This window comes from Halichoerus grypus, chromosome 5, assembly GCF_964656455.1.
Source record: "Halichoerus grypus chromosome 5, mHalGry1.hap1.1, whole genome shotgun sequence".
In the NCBI taxonomy this organism is placed as follows: domain Eukaryota; kingdom Metazoa; phylum Chordata; class Mammalia; order Carnivora; family Phocidae; genus Halichoerus; species Halichoerus grypus.
In genome coordinates, this window is record NC_135716.1 from 67,614,589 (window position 1) to 67,635,560 (window position 20,972).

Here is a 20,972-nt window from a genome sequence, read left to right on the forward strand (position 1 = left end):
ATATGTAGAGTTCATTCTAAGGGACCCAGTACACGTAGTATGTCAGTCCACACACTGAAGAATTTTTTTCCTAGCCCTTGAGGTATAGAGTCAAAGCAAATTCAACGATATTTAAGTAACATGGACGATTACGATTCTCAAAACAACCTAAGTTGTTGGTTAGTGTGTTTGAAAAACCCTCGTAATGACACAATTCTAAATTTTAGTTTAAATTGTGGACTGATTTTCAATTCAGTACCAGGTGATTTGCAAAATTACCTACCTACTTGCTCAGGACAGAAAATTTGCTATCACGATTCCTTCCTTTCTTTTTTCTTCCCTACATCCAAACAAACATTAAGATCTATTCATCCTAGATGCTATGTGGTCTTTCCATCCCCACTGCCATGTGGAAGAATGTAAAAATAGCTACCATACTTTGCAGCTCCTCTCATTAAGAGGTGGAGTCTATTTCCCCATCCCTTGAATCTAAATGGGTTTTGTGACTCACTCTGACCAATAGAATGCTACAGAAGTGAGCTTTGAGGAACTCCAAGGCTGGGGCTCAAGTGACCTTTCAGCTTTTGCTAGCACGGTCTTGGAACCATGTGATTCCAAGAAAAGAAGTCCCATTTAATCCTCACAATAACATAATTATATGACTATAATTACATAGTAGATACTACTATTATCCCCACTGTAAAGATGAGGAACTGGGAGCATACAGAGGCTAAGTAATTTGGCAGAGATTGTAGAGCTAATTATTGCATAAGATTCAAACCCAGGCCCTCTGACTCCAGAACCTGCACTTAGCCACCACACACTTAGGCAGAGATAATTGCTTTAGTTAACCAGGGGCAGGTAGAATCTCCTTGGTATTGATGACAAGAGGAGTATGCACCTATCATTTTGGGTAACATCAGACTTGCAATTACTTGCTCAAAAGTATTTTTTTCTTAATAGCTTGTAAGCATAATGAGAGCAGGACCATGTCTGTCTTGTTCTCTGTGTATGTCCAGAAAGGTATCAGACACATAGCAGATGTTTAAGAGGGAAAAATATTATTTCCCTTCTAGTATTCCTGCATTAAAAATCTGAATCTTCAAATTCATAAGTAGCCCTTGAGTTTCCCCTTCGACTGTCAATAGAAATGTGCATGTACCACACACACACACACACACACACACACACACACACACACGGGAGACAATGAACCCTTTACTCACTGCCTACTGGTAGTCATTTTTTTTTTTAAGATTTTATTTATTTATTTATTTGAGAGAGAGAGCATGAGCAGGGGGAGGACCAGAGGGAGAAGCAGACTCCCTGCTGAGCGTGGAGCCCAGTGCAGGGCTTGAGGTGGGGTTTGAGGTGGGGCTCAATCCCAGGACCCTGAGATCATGATCTGAACCAAAGTCAGACGCTTAAGTTTAACCAACTGAGCCACCCAGGCACCCCTTCTGGTGCTCGTTATTACACCAACACAAGCAAGAGAAACAAGTGGTGTACTGATGTGCAGTTTTGAGGAGGTATAGTAACTTTTTCAAAAAAGAAGATGGTAATATTTATTCATTGCTTTCTTCTTTATTCTGGCTGCAAAGTTCACAATTAAGTATCATGCGTAGTTATTATAGATTTATAGCTTTTTTTTAAAATAAGAGGATGGTAGTATTTATTCATTGAGGTTTCCTTTTTGTTCTAGTTACAAAGAAAGTTCACAATTAAGCATCCCACTTAACTTATTGTAGATTTTCTCAGCCAGCAGATTTTTGATCTCTTTCTCTACTTTCTTCTCTTATTTTTGATTATTTTCTTTGTTATATCAATAGCTGTTTTGGTCTTTTTATTTGGGGGCTTTTATTATGTGCTGCCTAAATCAGGGAGTAGACAGGATATGAAAAGATCTGCAAAACAATAAGTGATATATTTTTATTTTTGGTTATTTCACACATACAGCATACAGAACTGGAAATGGAATAGATTTATTACTTAAGTGATGCCATACCTTCTGAAGAAAGATTCAGTTTATTTCTTCCAAGCTACAGTGGAAGAAGAACATGACGTAACACACACAGATACAGAATCATCTCAAGGAAAGCGTGTTTTCTCCCACCCTGTTCTTTCTTCTTTTGTTCTTTGGTTTAGTCTATTCAGAAAGAATTGATCCTTATTCCCAACCATTCAAGGTTAAATCTGTTAATCCATGAGTTCCATATTGTCCCGCTTCAGGTCAGAGCAGAGAGCAGCTGTGGGTTTGATCACTCCCCCACTGAAGCATATGCTCACAATTGCCCCCCAGAAGCATGCCTCCAACAACCGCATCCACAGTGTTCCCATGTGCCAAGCTCAGTCTAGCCTCTAACATATTAAGGAGTAACCAAATCATCAGGGTTTCATACTTCACTGGCACTGTGCAGGTTATAGACCTTTTGCAAAGGGTAAAAGCTTATGCTGCTTTCTTTAGTTCAGCAATAAATATTTATAGGATTACCAGCCCATTGTCAATGGGATAACCAAATGCATTCTAATGCAAAACTGCTGGCTGCTTATCTAGCTGTTTGACAGAATGCAATTACACAACCAGTTCCCTTTGTTGTGCCCTTCTGTTACTGCTCCCTGGATCACCAATGATAGACCCTCTGTAGGTGTTTTTTGTAACTTTTCCAAGCATTCTCTGCTAACAAGGTTAGATATGTCAGCTATCCCCGTAAGTACTAGGATAAACACTATTCTGCTAATGTCCTGATGTAAAAATGATTTTTTTTACTAACAGAAAATCTCACTTAAAATCATTTACAGCTAATTATGTCTTTGTTTCCAGTACGAGGCAGTGCCTTCGGTAATCTATGTACAATGATATTATATGTGACGTTTACCATTTATGACACTTTTCTTATAGGAGTTCCATAATCTTGTGAATCTTGAGCTAATTTATTTTTATGAGCATGCTGTGCTGTGACATCATTACCAGCTAAAATTTATTGAATGCATATTATGTGCCAAACACTGTGCTTAGCTCCTCACATGTATAATCTCCAACTCTTGCAATAACCCAATAAAAAAAGACACCATTACTATCTTTACTTTATAGATGGAGGAGTAAAACTTTTATGTTTACCCAGAATATGGTAGTACTAAAATTTCAATCCAAGTAGGTATCTCTCTACCACAGATGAAAAACTGATATGATGAGGATTGAATTGATTCTCATAGGATCCAGAAGCCAAGACTATGTATCTTTAAATAAATAATTCAACATGCATTCTTCTATATGAGTACGTGAGTAGTAAAGCAGGACTCAGCCACTCTCTGTGATTGTTATTTGACACCACCTGTCCTGGGAAGCAGGTGGCAATCTCCTGGGAATACGGGGATGAGCCAGGGTTTTACTGCAAAATTCTAATCACATCCTAGCTGCCGCTCCCCCAAGATACAAAACTGGAGGGTACTTAAAATAATTATTCCGGGTGGGATAAAAACAATTCAGTACTATACTGTTAAATGTGATTGTTCTGCATTTATTCATTCCAAAAACATTTATTTATAATAACAGGAAGTTTTAATTATGATTTTCACGTCTAGTGTAAGCAACTCTGCAAAAGTGCTTGACTTTACAGCATCGATCTCTATTCCCTGTGTGTACATTTGGAGACTAAAGTTTCTCTAGTGAGTTTGGGAACATTTGAATTCAGCCATTTTGTATTTATGGGGGCGGGCAGTTTGGAGGTGGGGTTGAGAGAGACCGCCTACCTGCAGGAAGAATACATTGTCTCCTCTCTGCCACTTATTTCAGTACTGGCCCCTGGTTGTCTAGCTGTGAGGGTGCCTGACTTGGGAAGCAGGGATTAGACAGCTCATTTGGTTGCCTATCTAAAAAAGCCATGCTCTTCTATTGGATTTCTGAGGAATAAAGCTCATATCCTGATTTCCATTTGTCTGTTTCCTAAACATTTTTCCTGCTTATTTTTATTTTTATTTTTGTTTTGTTTTTGTTTTTGTTTTCCTGCTCGATTATAAATTCAAAAAGAGAGGAGTGATGTATTGTCTCTTAAAATTTCTCTAAAAAGATGATAATATCTCTATTCACTCCATTATTTTTTTAATAAAGATTTTATTTATTTATTTGAGAGAGACAAAAGAGAGAGAGAGCACAAGTGGGTGGAAGGGCAGAGGGAGAGGGAGAAGCAGACTCCCCACTGAGCAAGGAGCCCAACGCGGGGGCTCGGTCCCAGGACCCCGAGATCATGACCTGAGCCAAAGGCAGACGCTTAACCAACTGAGCCACCCAGACGCCCCTATTCACTGCATTATTAATTATAGCAGAAAAAAAAAGTAAGAAAAGACTGGAATTTTAGATGTTAACTAATTTTGCATTTCTGGGATGCCCTCCCCCACCCCCCGGTCAGAGTGTACGATACTTTTGTAAAAAAAAAAAAAAATGCCTTGATTGAGATAGAATTCACATAACATACAATTCACCCATTTAAAGTGTATAATTCAGTGAATTTTATTATATTCACATAGCTGTGCAACTGTTACCATGATCTAATTTTAGAACGAACATTCACATCATTCCAAAAAGAAACTTAAACCCATTAGTAGTCACCTCCCATTCCTCCCTCCCTCTCCCTCTGCCAGCCTCAGGTGACCACTAATCAACTTTATGTCTCTATAGATTTGCCTATTATGGACATTTCTTGTAAATGGAATCATATAATAAGGTGGTCTTTTGTGACTGGCTTCCTTCACTTAGCATAATGTTTTTGAGGTTAATCCATGTTGTAGCATGTATCAGTACTTCATATCCTGGATGGATATTATGGTTGCTTCTATTTTTTTGATTAATATAAATAAGACTGCCATGAACATTTGTGTACAAGTTTTTGTGCGGATGAATGTTTTCATTTCTCTTAGGTATATACCTAAGAGGGGAAATTGTTGGTTTATATGGAAACTCTATATTTAATCTTATGAGGAACTATTAGACTATTTTCCAAAGCAGCTGTACATTTTGCACCCCTACCAGCAGTGTATAAGGGTTCCAATTTCTCTACATCTTCACCAATGTTTACTGCCCATCTTTTTTTATTATAACCATATCAGTAGGTGCAAAGTGATTATCTCATTGTGGTTTTCATTTAAAAATAATACTTTTTATATTTTGCTAGATTCAGCATGCCAGTCTCTGATGAAAGATTTATGTGTCTATGTAAGATATTTTGGTTTGTAGTTTTCTTGTGATGTTTTTGTGTGGTTTTGGTATCTTAAGAGTAGACTAATAGAAGGAGTTGAGAAGTGTTCCTTCCTGTTCTATTTTCTGAAATAGTTTGTGAAAGATTACTATTATTATATATTTTTAAAATATTTGACAGAATTTACCAATTATCTGGGTTTCAACCTTTCTTTTTTGGGAAAATTTTTTTTTTCTTTTTCCTTTTCTTTCTTTTCTTTCTTTTTTTTTTTAAGAGGGAGGGAAAGAGGGGCAGAAGTGCAGAGGGAGAGGGAGAGAGAGAATCTTAAGCAGGCTCCATGCCCAGTGGAGCTCAGTCTCACAACCCTGAGATCATGACCTGAGCTGAAATCAAGAGTTGGATGCTTAACTGAGTGAGCCACCTAGATTCCCCTGGGCAATTTTTAATTACTAATTCATTTTCTTTATTTCCTCGTGGTTGGCCTATTCAGGTTTTATAAACTCTTCTTGAGTCAGTTTTGGTAATTTATCTATTTTATGTAAGTTATCTAAATTGTTTCCATAAAGTTGTTCATGGTATGTTCTTAAAATCCTTTCACTTTCTGTAGGGGCAATAGGGAAGTCCCTTCTTTCATTTCTCATTTTGGTCATTGATGCCTTCTTTCATTTTTTTCCTGGTCAATCTAGCTAAAGGTTCATCAGTTTTGTAGATCTTTTGAAAGTGCCAACCTTTGGTTATTTTGATTTGCTCTATTATTTTTCTATTTTTTTTATTATTTATGCTTTGATCTTTGTTATTGCCTTATTTTTGTTTGCTTTAGGGTAGTTTGTTCTTCCTTTTCTAGCCTAAGTTGATCACTAAGACTATTTATTTGAAAATATTCATCATTTCTGAAGTGCTCAGTTATAGGTATAAATTTCCCTCTAATAACTGTTGGCAGTGTTCCATAAATTTTATTATGTTGCTTTTGTTTCCATTCAGTTCAATTTTCTTATGGTTAGAGAACATACTTTGAATAACTTCAATTCTTTTAAATTTATTCAGGCTTGTTTTATGGCCTAGCATATGGTCTACCTTGAAGAATGTTCCATGTGCTCTTAAAAAGAATGTGTATTCTGTTGTTAGGCAAAGTGTTCTATAAATGTCAATTAGGTCAAATTGGTTGCTAGTATTGTGCAGGTCTTCGAGATCTTTGCTGATTCTCCACTTATTTAATAATTATTTCTGAGTAAGGTATTGAAATATCCAACTATATTTGTAAATTTCTTATGTATCCTTTCAATTCTTTTGGTTTTTACATATGTCTTTTGGGTTCTGTTGTAAGGTGTGTACATATTGTCTTGATGTATGATCCTTTTGTCATTATAAATCTGCTCATCCGTAATTATATCTCTTTTCACAAAGCCTATTTTTTTCTGGTATTAATTATAGTTCTATTACCATTCCTATTTGGATGGGATATATTTTTCTATCTTATTACTTTCAACTAATTTGTGTCTTTTAATCTAAAGTGTGTCCTTTGTAGACAGCATACAATTGGATGTTGCTCTTTAAAAAAAAAATCTATTCTGACAATCTCTGCCTTTTCTCTGACAGTCACATTTTTATAATTATCTACATGCTTGGATTTACATCTGCAATTTTTCCATTGCTTTTCCATATGTTTCATTTTTGTTGTTGTTGTTGTTTCTTTTTTCCTCCTTAGGACCTTCTTTTGTATTAAAGAAATATTTTATTTATTGTTCTTATTGTATCATCTAAATTTCTCTATTGACTCTTTACTACATCTTAAAAGTAATTTTGTTTTTCATAAAGTATTACAATATGCTTTTTTATTTATCATAGTCTAATTAATCTTCAGGATAATATTGGCTTAATTCTGGTAAACTATGGAAACTTTGCTCCAATATAGTTTTATTTCCTTTTCTTGTTTTCTGCTATTTTTATATATTATATGTATGTATATTAGAAACCTAACAATACAGTGCTATTATTGTTTTACAGAACTTTTATCTTTTAAATATATTGTGGGAAGAAAAGAGAGGAAATATATTCTGGCCATTTTTTATACTTATCCACATATTTACCATTTCTGGTGCTCTTCATTTCTTCCTTTTAATTCAGTTTACACTCTGGTGTTTTTTTCTTTCAGCCTGAAGATTTTTTTTTAGTATTTCTTGTAAGACAAGTCTACTAGCAACAAATTTTGTCAGTCTTTGTTTATCTGGGAGTATGTTTTATTTTCACTTTTCACTGTCATTTCATTGAAAATAGAATTTTTGGCTGACCCTTTTTTACTTTCAACACTTTAAATGCATCATTTCATTGTCTTCTGGCCTTCATTGCTTCTGATGAGGAGTCAGCTGTTGATTTTTATCATGATTTCTCTGTATGTAATGAGTTATTTTCTTTTACTGCTTTCCAGACTTCATCTTTGATTTTCAACAGTTTGGCTATGATGCATCTAGGTGTGGATCTCCTTACGTTTATTATTTGTCCTAATTTAGAATTCATTCAGCTTTTTGGATTTGTAGATTTACTTTTTCACTAAATTTGAAAGGCTGTGTGTTATTATTTCTTCAAAAAATTTTTTGCAACTATTTCTGTCATATCTTTCTAGGATCCCAACTACATTTATGTTGTTTTGTTGTCTCCAAATCTCGGATGTCCACTCTTTTCTTCAATTTTCCTCCTCTGTTAATCAGATTAGATAATTTTTATTTTTCTTTCTCCAAGTTTAATGATTCTTTCTTCTACTTGCAAATTTGTGATCAAACCCACTTAGTGAATTTTTCATTATAGCTACTGTAACTTTCAATTATTGAATATCCATTTGTTTATTTTCATAATTTCTATTTCCTTATTGAGCCTTCCTATTGTTGATTCATTGCCATCATATTTTAATTCAATAATTTAAACATGATTTCCTTTAATTTTGAACACTTTTATAATAAGTGCTTTGAAATATTTGTCTGCTAATATAATATCTGAACCCACTTACAGACAATATCTATTGACTATTTTATCCCCATGAGGTATGGGTCACACTTTCCTGTTGCTTTGCATGTCTCATTTTTTTGTTGTTGTTGTTGAAAACTGGACATTTTAGATAATACGTTATAGCAACTCTGGATTCTGCTTTTTATCCCCTGTGGGTTGTTAGTTTATTTTGTCTTATTTTAAAATAACTTGTCTGGGTTCAATCTTGTTCGTATATGACTTGGTATGTAACTGCTAAGTTTTTTTCTGCTTGTTAAAAAAAAAAAAAGTCCTATTATATTTTTTTATCCTGGGATCCTAGAGGTCACTACTATGTCTGCAATAGCCTAGTAGTTGATCGATGATTGATGAGAGGTTTGCTTCAACACCAAATACTAGTAAATCTACCCTCTGCTGATGCATCTATGTGTGGGTTATGGAGTACACTCAAAATATAGGAAATTTTCAAATCTTCCCTTGGCTTTTATTTATTTCCATACCCTTTAGGTCTTTCTTTCATATGTGTGCAATCACCCAGTCAGCCAGTGATGCTTGGAGAGCTTTGTGCCTGTTTGATTCTATCCTGCACATGTATGGCCTCCCAGTTTTATGTAACAAAATAATCAAGGGGGTGACATCTCATCACTTTTGCCATATAATGTAATGTATCATGGAATGGACATCTCATCATCTTGCCATGTTCCGTTGGTTAGAAACAAGTCCCAGGCGCTGTCCACACACAAGGAGCAGCAATCATGCAAGGGCATAAATACTAAAAGGAAAAAGTTATTGAGGGTCACCTTAGGATCCATCTATCACAGAGAAAAGTCATTGGGGACCTCAGAGAATTACCTATTCTGTGGTGGGAGGATTAAGAGGATTTTCAGAGGATGTCTGAATTTCTAAACTGTTTAGAAGAATCACCTTAACTCTTTCAATACACTAGGCTATTGAGATTTTAGAAATTTTGGGTTTGATGGCATATAGAGAAGGTTTACTGCCCTGGGGGAAAAGAGAAACTATAGAATGTTAAAGGTGATTGTCTTTTAAGTGGGAGGAAGCAGTACAATGACTTATTGAAGGAAAAATGAGATAAGATTAAAGCTTTGGCTTTTTGAGATTATCTCTCTAAAACCTTCTTAGGCTGAAACTGTTTTGATCAACTCTTTTAGAAAAATTAGCTTGTCAATTCGTTGGTGAATATGCTTTTTTCATATTGAGTTAACTGAATTGAATGAACTGAATTAACTGAATGTTTTGGACATTATGTAGACAGAATTTTTATCTGGACATTGACATGAACTGAAACAGGACAAATATGGATGTTGAAAGGGCACTGAAATGCTTTAGCACCACTTTTGAATTAGATATTTTGAATTAGATTCATTACCCCACAATTTGTTACTTCTTAAGTTACTTGTCTGGATAATCAGGGCATATTATTGTGTCCACAAAACCTGTATGCTTTAATTAGTGCCTGGCATGAACTTGTCTTATTTAACTTCTCCTTCAGGAAACTTATTTATAATAAAAAGCTTTCCCTAGACAAGAAAAAATTCCATCTGATCACTAGACTAAAATTTCAGGGGTCAGTGATGAAATCTACATTGAAATAATATGAAATGAAAAAAGAGTCAGTTTGGGGCAGACACATGTGTTTTTGTTTTCAGAATGTCAATATCCTGAAATGTAAGGAATTCCAATTAAAAAGACTTAGCTTATCATGGATGCTCACAACTTTGCAATGAATATGTTAGAAACACAGACGATAATAGTGTTTTAAACTATGACTCTATCTTGAAAGATGTGAATCTATTTGATCATAAAAGCGAGCATCAAGAACTTGAAACTTGACATCTTCATGACATAAGTAGCAATTTGCAGCATTTAACTTATTTTATTTTTGAATTTAAAAGGGACATTAAATTTCTTGGTACTTCTTTAAGGATACTAATGACAAAGAAGCTATTTCACCTACTTTTACAACCAGTCTGCCTTCACGAAATCTGGGTTGGAGCAAGTAATATTGGAATAGATCTGTTGTTTGCCAAAAATGGACTCGGAACTGCTCTTCTCTTTTGACAACAGTCCTCTTCTCAGCCCAAAGTCCATGTCCACTTCCCAAGACTGAACTCAGAGCAGGAGAAAACATCCCTGCTGGATGACCTTAACTTCTCTCCAGGTCACACCTTATGGGGGTGGAGAGAGCTTTCTAGGTCCCAAATAGAAATCTATCCCTTGCCTGTAGTCTCACAAGAAGGGCACAGAGCCAGGTTTTGCATTAAATATAAAAAGATCATAGCTAATAAATCTGCAACAGTTGCTAATGCAAATATAGGATCCTGTCAGCAAAGCACCAGTCAAAATGTCTGTGATGTCCTATGAGATAAGATGGTGAAAGATACACTGGATGGTTATCTTCCAGTAACAAACCAGAAGAGCTGGATGTGAATGAGGAGTAGATACTCTGTCATACTCAGGAGGCAGAACTAGTGCCAATAGATGGAAGTTTCAAGGTGATGGATCTTGGATCTACAGGCAATCATTTTTAACACTTAGAATAGCCCAATAATGGATGGGGCTTCCTAGAGGGGTAATGAGCTGCATGTTCAAGAAAAGGCAGCATCACCATTTGTCAGGGAAGCCACAGACCAGCACTGTCCAATAGAAATATAATGTGAGCTGCATATATGATTTTAAATTGTCTAGTGGCCACATCAAAAAAAAATAAGCAAGTTAAATTAATTTTAATTATATATTCTATTTAACCCAATATATCCAGAATACTTTTATTTCAATGCATAATCAATATAGAAAAATTATCAATGGGATATTTTACATTTTTTATGTACAAAGTCTTCAAAATCCAGTGTGTATATTAATTACATTTACAACACATTTCATTTTGGACCTGCCACATTTCATCTGCCTCTTGACAATTGCCTACCACGCTGCATAGCACAGCTGTGGACCTTGAGGAAGACTGGCTTATATGGTTTCAAAGATCCCTTTCAATGAAAAATTCTGAAGTTTTAAGTAACGAGGCAGTAAACACTCAGAAGTTAAGATACTGTTCAAGCATTCAAAAATGTTATGGAAAAGTGGCATAGGCAGGAGAAACTCTTCTGAAAATAACTTAAGCAAAAAAGAGAATTTATTGACTCATGTAATTGAAAAGTCCATGGGTAGGGCTGGTTAGGGTTAGGACTCAATTCAGAACTACTATGTCTGCCTGTGGTCCTCTGTGTTTGTATGTCTTTCCTTTTTTACAGATCTGTTTTTCTCTCAGATAGGCCCTATGCACGCAATGGCTACTTGCATCTGCAAATCCCAGCCCTCCCAATTCAGCAGCCTCGGAAGGAAAAAAATTATATTTCCTAAAAGTTGAGAATTGTACAGCTGAATCTCAGAAATAAGCTTACATGACTACCTGTGAACCAGTCACTGGGTCCAGGGAAAGGAATAGGCTGATTGAAAATTCTTGGGATTCATGTCTTACCCTGGAGCTGGAGGGCAGTGGAGTCAGCCCTGCCCTCACTAGAGCCCACCTTCACCATGCAGAGGGAAAGAGAGGATGTGTGGCTGTCTAACTACAAGGCAACTGAGGTACCGTCATCAAAAGTTAGGGATCTGGAAGCTGGCAGACAAAGACAATAGATGTCTGTTCTTCCTTACTATAGCCTGTGCTGTTATCCTCTACTCCCTGCTTCCTTGGCTCACCTGTGAGTTACCCTGAAACTTCAGTGGTCAGTTCTGCACACTGACTTCCATGATTCTTGGCTTGAGAGGTTTCTCTGGCCCCAAGACAGCTTGCTCACACCCTGGGCTGGGCATCCCAGAATGCGAGGAATCTAACATTCCTAGGGGAGCACTCAACTTGGGAGGATGGGGGCACACACACAGAACTGAGGAGGAGGATCCCCAGGACCTTGAGCTCTGAGCTCATAGTAATAATGTGTTCAACAACCCACTCTTCACTAGCTTTTCTCATTCCTTTCTCCCTGTGCTTCCTTGGGGTCACCTCCTAAATCAACTATCTGCACTGAAGGCCTTGTTTCAGCAAATGGTTCAGGAAAACTAGATCATCTCACACGTCTGAATTTCAAAGAGGATTTGAAATGTCTGTTATATCTAATTGGAAGCCATTTCTGAAAGCAATCTCTATTAGAAGATCAAAAACCAGAGGCTTTCAACCATGTATCTTTTGGAGCCAGAGTACCTGGTTTCATATCTCAGTTCTACCATGTGTTATCTGGGTGACCTTGAGCAAGGTGTATAACATTTTCTTCCCTTACTTTCCTTATTTGAAAAATGGGGATAATAATAGAATTGCTAAGAAGATTAAATGACTTAATATTGATAAAGTGTGTAGAACAAAGCCTACACATAATAGTTATCACATAATTATTTGTTCACTTTTTTCCTTGATGTTATTCTTTCTAATCACCAACAATCATCAGTGTAAAACTGTGTCAACATGTCTTATACCTGTTATACTGAGATAGAGAACCTACCTACTTTAGTGCTAGGCCAAAAGGAAACCACCAATTAATATTTGTTGCTGATAATTACTATGGCAATAAAACAAAAAATGAAGATTCAAGTCCCTTGCAAAGTAGTACTGAACAGTTTAGAAATAAATATTTTGGCCTGACTCAGTTGTCTTAATCCATTCAAGCTGCTATAATAAAATACCACAAATGGGGTAGCCGATAACAAAAGTTTGGTTTCTTACAGTTCTAAAGGCTAGAAAGTCCAAGATCAAGGTGCCAGAGTGGTTGGGTGAGGGCCCTCTTGCTGGTTCATTGCCAACACCTCACTATGTCCTCACATAGTGAAACAGGCTAAGGATCTTTCTGGAGCCTCTTTTGTAACACACTAATCCCATTTATGAGGGCTCCATTCATATGGCTTAAGCACCTCCCAAAGGCCCCACCTCCTGACACCATCATCTTTGCAGGTTAGAATTTTAACATAAATTTTAGGGAAGGCGGGACACAAACATTCAGACCATAGCATTAATGAAATTTTAATTGCATTTCCAAGTGTATTCTAAAATTAAGACATATTATTAGTTGAATGTAAGCACTAATCTTACAGAAATAAATCCTGTGCTGAAATGAAATATAAAATACTGACTTTAATATAAGAGATGAAAAAGTGTTACTTAATGGCAATTAAATATATATAGTTATATATTGACAATTTAACTTCTTATCATATAAAATTCATTGAATTTTTATTAACTTCTTTCTTACAATGTAGCTCCTATACAAATATAAATTGACTCAATGGTCAGAAAAGAAAATCAAAATTGAATATACCATGTCTACTCCAGGAAAGAGTCAAATAAGAACACACTTCTGGATTAGAAGCAGGTGAATTTTGCTTAAGCACGGTCTTTCCATCAGTCTGAAAGTTATAGAGGCTGAAGGAAGTATTGACAGGTTGAGAAGGCGTTCTAGGTTAAGAAACTGAAATCTCTTTATAAATTGACTCTCCACTGATTTTCCTCTTTGTTTTTCATGCAGTCCCAGAACCCAGCATGGTTTCATATTCACATGTAGGCATAGAAAAGTCTTCCAAAGCCCCACCTGAAATAATTACCTGGTAGTTTTGGTTTTGTCCTGATGATTTACTTCATTAACAAGAATAATTGGATATTAATAATAATTGGAATAGAATTTGTTTCCTCTGTCCAGTACATGTAAGATACAAAAATCTCACAATTTGAAGATTTGGACTTACAGAAAATTGTGAAATAAATGAAAAAGAGATACTTTAGAACTTTAATATCTTTCCAAAGCGTACATGAAAAGATGTATTAAGATCTATATTACCTTTTGTTTTATGTATTAAAGAAGTATCCTCAATAAGCATAGTAGTTTTGGGATACATAAGAACCAAGTTTGATGTCCCTTCCCCAGTCACTGACCACAAGACCTCGGACAAGATATTTATTCTATGTCACAGTTTCTTCATATATAACTAGAGATAATAAAGCCCACCTTTCATTATTCTTGAGAAGATTATGCAAGATAATACTTCAAAAGAAGATGCCAAGGCACGTAGTGTACACCCAGTCATGATACCTGTAATTCTTTTATTATTAACATTGGCTTTAAAATCCTTTATAGCCAAGCATTATAACACAGTTTTCTATTTATTTGGATTAGTTTAGCTTGTTATTGAAAGCTTTGTGTATCCTAAAGATTTTAATTGTTCATGTTTCATTGTCTACAGGGCTTCCTGATTATCTTTGCTACTAAGTAATAATTATGCATTGCAAATATTTGCTCAAATTTTGTATAAATCAATTTTAAATGAAAGAGCTATTTACATTGATGAATTTAAATAAAGAGCACCGCCTTCCCCATAGCTTTTTTGCTATCAGTTTTACTTTTAGTCAAATGTGAATGGCCAGTACTGCACTATTGCTTAAAACCATTATGAAATGATAACTTTGAACCATTAGAATGGCAGGATTTTTCGATCTGAGAAGGCATATCTTCTACTTCTAGATGGTGCTTCTTTTAGGCTGACTGTGTTTAAGTTTCACGATAAATCTGGAAATATTCCTTTAATTATGAAAACTATTTTAAAAAATAATCTGTGTTTGATTGCTATTGTTTTATATGTTGAGCAGAGATAAAAGCTACCAGTGGAGCAAGATTCCCAGACTCGGCTCAGGAACTAGCAGCATTATCTACCCTATTGTTCAAATTCAAACCCTAAGCTCCATCCTTATTTCTTCCTTTTCCTCGCATGCCATTTGCACTCATCCTGCAAGAACTCCTGTCGAGGCATTTCTACTTCCATGACCACAAGTCAAGTTCAAGTCATCTTCCCTCGGGTGGTCTATTGGAATAGCTGACAAATTGGCTTATTTTCTTCCATTCTTATTCTCCAATCCATTCTTCAAACAGCTCCAGAGTTGCTTTCCTAAACATAGATCATATCACTCTCCTGGTTGAAACACAGTAGTATCTTGCAACTGATTTATAATCCAACTCGAATTCTGTACCATGTCTTCTCTAACTCCTACCCACTTCTCTCATTTCATCTCTCCCTAATCACTCACTTGATCTCTAGGCTCTGGCCATGTGTACCTTTCTGTTTCCTCTGGAATATTCCTAGCTCCACTCTAATTGACTTCATTTGTAGCTCAGCTCAAATATAGCTTCCTAAGAGACATCTTATTTGACTACTCTGGTAAGTATTGACTAAACCAACTTGATCATTTATAATCATTAAGTCCTTTTTGGGTAGATATTTAGAGGAAGTCAAGGGCCTGAGTTTTTCTCTCCAACAACCTTGCTACCAGAAAGCAAGCAAGTCTCTATATAAACTTTGCCACACACATGACAATATTTATTAGCAAATAACACAAAACCAGTCACAAAACCTGTCCTGCATGTTCAATGAAGTCCCAGCTCTCTAACCCTTTGGGCATCTGAAAGATGATATTTTGCTTACCTGCCAATCTTCCCTAGTAGACTGAATGATACCACAGGGAAGACCATGTCAAATTCTGCTTTGTTTGGTTTATCTCTATCCTTTCCTCCCCAAAGCTCCTAGCACAGTGCTTTGTATAGAAGAGGGGGACCTACTGAGTATGTTTTTCTGAATGAATGATATACTGTTTGTTTTCATTTAGAAAGAACATGAAAAATGACAAAAGATGTTCTTTATGGAATTTGTACAAAATTTGGTCTTCTAAAAGGAGAGTATAAATGTTTTTGAATTAATTCTTATTATTATGAAAGCTATTTTTTCTTTTTACCTAATAATTAATCCTACCTAGGGCTAAAGACGAAATGTCTGCCAAGAGCTGAATGACATTAAATTACCCTAAGTAAAGCATCAATAAAATTAGCTTTCTTGCTTCTAATATCTCCTTAAGCCCAAGTCACAATGTTTGCTTTAATTATTAAACATATCTCAGATTTTCTATATAATGGTTTTTGTGCTAGATATGATTTCTAATTAAGCTTTGCATTTCTCTGATGAAATTGTATTTAGGTCTACCAAATGTCATAACTCACTTTTGCATTTAATAATCAATGTTTAGCAGATTATTTGAAACCAGTAGGGCAGTAATAATTTATGAAAACCTGAACACATGTCTTGGATAATCATGACTATCAGGCCTTGTGAGACTTAATTCTGTTGTTTGGAAATGGTATGGAATTTGTGATTTGAGACGTAAGTGTCTGTGATAACTGATTAACATACAGAATAAAATCCAATCATACACATACTATTAAGGAGAATGCTAAGAAGAATATGAACTTTAAATGTGTACATGTTTTAGGTTGTTAAAACCCCAGATGCTATGTACAAGCGACAGATACTAGTATTAGATTTATGTAAGACCAAACATCTATAAGAGCTGAGAATTGCTATCTGTAATCTGGATGTTTCCAAAACATGGATATATATGTAGACAAAATATATGGTAGATTGCACCAAATTCCATCAGTGAGCAGGTGAGGGGTTTATACATCCAAGTTGTATTTCTGAAAATTTTGCTAAATATTGTACATGTATTATAACAGACAAAAATATTAAAAGTAAATATATGATAGAGTATTATTCAACCATAAAAAGGAATACAGTTCTTCTACATGCTACATGAGAGAACCTTGAAAACATTCAGAGTGAAAGAAGCCAGACACAAAAAACCACATATTACATGATTTCATTTATATGGAATGATCAGAATAGGCAAATGCATAAAGACAGAAAGTAGAGTAGTTGTTGCTTAGGATTGGGGAGGAAGAAAGGATAGGTGGTAATAGCTAAAGAGTCAAGGTTTCTTTTGAAGGTGATGAATACGTTCTGAAATTGACTATGGTGTTGGTTGCCATATCTCTGAATATACTGAAAACGGCTGAACTGTATGCTTTAAATGGGTGGACTCTATGACATGTAAATTATATTTCAGTAAATCCTTTAAAAAAATGTATGCACATTTCACAGGACGCCTGGGTGGCTCAGTTGGTTAAGCATGTGGCTTTGGCTCAGGTCATGATCCAGGGTCCTTGGATCGAGTCCCACATACGGCTCCTTGCTCAATGGGGAGCCTGCTTTGCCCCCTGCCTGCCGCTTCCCCTGCTTGTGCTCTCTCTCTGACAAATAAATAAATAAAATCTTTAAAGAAACTAAAAAAATGTAAAAATGTATGCACATCTCAAAGACAGAGAGAGTACATGACATGTACAAAGACATGAATAACAAGAAAGACATTACTTAAAATTATAGTTCACCAGACAAGCACTTTCAAATCCAAGCAATTTTACTGACCAGGCATACTCCTGGTTCCTGAACACAAAAGTCTCTGCCAAAACCTTTTTAGTATTGTCATCATGGCAATTCTTCCCCCACAACCATAAACCCTTCCCAATATTTCGATGGTCCAATAAATGATTCTTTTATGGAACTCTGAATGAACTGTTGACTCAGTTTTCTGAGGATGGAGTCGAATATAGAGACCAAAGATGCTGTACAGGGAGTAACTAATATAAATACACTTCGGGTGCCTGGGTGGCTCAGATGGTTAAGCGTCTGCCTTCGGCTCAGGTCATGATCTCAGGGTCCTGGGATCGAGTCTCGCATCGGGCTCTCTGCTCCTTGGGAGCCTGCTTCTCCCTCTGCCTCTCTCTCTCTCTCTCTTGTCTCTCATGAATAAATAAATAAAATCTTTTAAAAAAATAAATACTAACACTTCTAGGCAGCACTTAGAAATCGCTCACATTTTGGCACAGACAGAAACCATCTATTTCATATAAAAATGGATTTGCTGGAAAAGAATGATTCTGGGAAGAGTTCAGGGCAGGAGAGATTGACTATGATTTCTTTCCTCTTATTAGCACTTAGAGAGCCCCAGGAAGCAAGCAACAAAGAAAGGAGTCTGATATACTTAGCATTTTATAAATGTTGAAATCTTCCCCCTTTTTTTTAAACAACAAAAAGGTGGTTGGGGTGCTTGGGTGGCTCAGTTGTTAAGCGTCTGCCTTGGGCTCAAGTCATGATCCCAGAGTCCTGGGATCGAGCCCTGCATCCGGCTCCCTGCTCGGCGGGAAGCCTGCTTCTCCCTCTCCCACTCCCCCTGCTTGTGTTCCCTCTCTCGCTGTGTCTCTCTCTCTGTTAAATAAATAAATAAAATCTTTAAAAAAAAAAAAAAAGGTGGTTAGGAGACGTTTTTCAGGGCACACGTCTCTAAAATAAATAAATAAAATCTCAAAAAAGACATTTTCAAGGGTGAAGGAAACATTTTGAACTACTCACTTCGTAAATCTCGTAACTATTGGATAATTATTAATTGGTCTCTTTTACTTTAAAATACTGGAGCTGTCCGTAAACCCATCAACACAAGAGGAGATTTGTGGCCTTACAGCTCCGAGAGAGAGTTTACCACTGACCTCAGCAAAGGGCTGTAAGGAAATTGGAGGCTCTCTTTCCAATGTCATGAGGAAGCATGACAAAGTAGTTAAGACCATGGACTCTGGATTCCATCTGCCTGGGTTTGAGGTCAGCTTCGCTTATTACAAGCTGTGTGACCTTGGGAAAATTACTTAATTTCTCTGTATGTCTCGGCTTTCACACTTGGAAAAATGAATAAAATAATACTTTCTTCTTGGGTCCTTTTAAAGATTAAATGAGTTCATATTTGCAAAGCACTCAGAGGAGCTCCAAACATATTGGGAGCTTGTTAAATAATTGTAAATGTTAACACAGAAATAAAACAACAAAAAAACCCCTCTTTCACTCTATTTACATTTTTGGAGGCATATAATTAATAGCAATTGGAACTTATTTCAAAGCTTATCTTTTGACTTGCATTCTTACACTGTAGGAGCATATGTTACTGAATTAGCAATAGTATTATCTGCTCCTGTCACTGGGCCATTTACTCTAAGCAGATGGAACAGATATCCATACAGCCTTTTGAGGATTAAGATTCTGCAGGATACCTTGTGGTCTCATGTTACTTTTCATCCTATTTAGTTTTAATTTATCTTTAAGCTAAATGTATCTGGTATTAGGGGCAGAAAACAGTGAAGAACGCTTATGTGACTGGATAGATGGAAATGCAAACAGAATGGGGATGATGGAAAAGCCATTCTCAGAGTGTTCTGGGCCCCAGCTCCGACCATGGGGACAGCCTCCAAAGATGTTAAAGAATGAGACTCATCACCTATCAGATATGAAGGAGAATATGTTGACAGTGAGGATTCAACTGGATGTCTCAGTTGGCTAAGCAGCTGCCTTCAGCCCAGGTCAAGATCCCAGGGTCCTGGGATCCAGCCCTGCATCCGGCTCCCTGCTCAGCGGGAAGCCTGCTTCTTCCTCTCCCTCTGCCTACCATTCTCCCTGCTTGTTCTCTCTCTCTGTCAAATAAATATATAAAATCTTAAAAAAAAAAAAAGACAATATGTGTGTAAAATTATCTCCAAGGAGAGATAGGTAAGGTGAATTTTAAAGATCTCTTCCAGGTTTAGAGATTAGAATTTGTCTACTAGCTTAAAAAAAATAAGCTCCTTAAAAAATCTATATATCCCTATCTCTATGTAACTATGTAGCTATCTATCTGTTGTTTAATAGTTAACATGAGTATATGAATCTATTTTTCAGCAAATAACTAATATCAAAAATTGAAAAAGAGCCTTAAGTTGCATATTCATTATTACTGACCTCAGAACTGAGCAGTCCACTAAAACGGAATAACTTATAATAACTTTAGATTTAAGAGTGCCTCCAAATGATCATGTAAATATTATGAGATTTAAGAATGTTTAATGATCTAAGAAAAACAACCATCACATCTCTTTCAGTCTTCTATATAAATCACGTGACGATTAAACAGTATGTTAAAAACGTGACAAAATGTCTAAAAACATTTTGGGAGAAAACACATGATTCCACATTTGTTTTTGCATCTTACCTCTTTTCTTTGACTGCTTATTTAAATCAGAAATTCCTTTCCATGTTTTAATATAAAATTTTATATAAAATTATTATAGTTATTGCTATCTCCTGATCATGTTGATGTACTGTAAATTGTTATACTGTCTTGACCAGGATATATTTAGACATACCTAGGTTTGCTATCGTAAGTAACAGTGAAAAGAACATCATGCAGGCAGCTCTTTGTTTCTGTTGAATTATTTTCTTAGGAGAAATTCCACTGAGTGAGCTTAGGGGGCCAAAAGGTACAGACATTTTAATGGGCCTTGCAATAAAGAATGCCTTTACCAGTAAGTTAGTAGAAATTTACTTCAATATTATGTGTTATTGTTTTTAAAGTTGTTAACCTAGTGTAAATTTAATTTGCACATATCAAGATACTATTGAAAATGATCATATTCTACACCTTTGTTTACAATTTGGATTTCTCTTATGTGATTACATCTGTTCATATTCTTCATTGACTTACTGATTAAATTTTCGTTGTTTTTATTATTCATTTAAATGACTTCATCATATGTTACTGATAATGATCTTTTGCTTATTATATGTGTACAAATATGACTTTTAGTTCCTTGTTTCATTTTAGTTTTGGAAGATTTCATGTTCAGATGTTTGGTAATTAAATGAGTAAAATATAACACTGTAGAATGAGATTAACTAGTTAGAGAGATTCTATCAATCAGAAACATTTTATCTATATTCTCTAGTGGAAAAAGGAAATGCTGTATTTTAGGTGGTAGTATTTGATTTCATATATGTTTCTCCTTTAAATCTGTGGTGTTAAATTTCCAGAATGGAAATCTGATTTGAAAATATGTACAGTACAGTGCTTCAAATTTAACTGAACAT

At 35.7% G+C, this 20,972-nt stretch overlaps 1 protein-coding gene across 3 annotated transcripts in view; it reads right to left on the bottom strand.

Annotated features, from left to right (window-relative positions):
• LOC118533583 (sodium/potassium-transporting ATPase subunit beta-1-interacting protein 3) overlaps positions 1-20,972 on the bottom strand; it is a 617,142-nt gene that overhangs the window by 120,069 nt on the left and 476,101 nt on the right. The window contains exon 5 of one of the 3 annotated variants that reach the window (XM_078072342.1): positions 1,771-1,883. The exons of the other annotated variants lie outside the window; for them this stretch is intronic. Within the exon in view, the coding sequence (XP_077928468.1) occupies positions 1,851-1,883 (33 nt within the window). The 3' untranslated portion in view covers positions 1,771-1,850. Of the gene's footprint in view, positions 1-1,770; positions 1,884-20,972 lie in introns of those variants that run through there. 3 annotated transcript variants of the gene reach the window in all.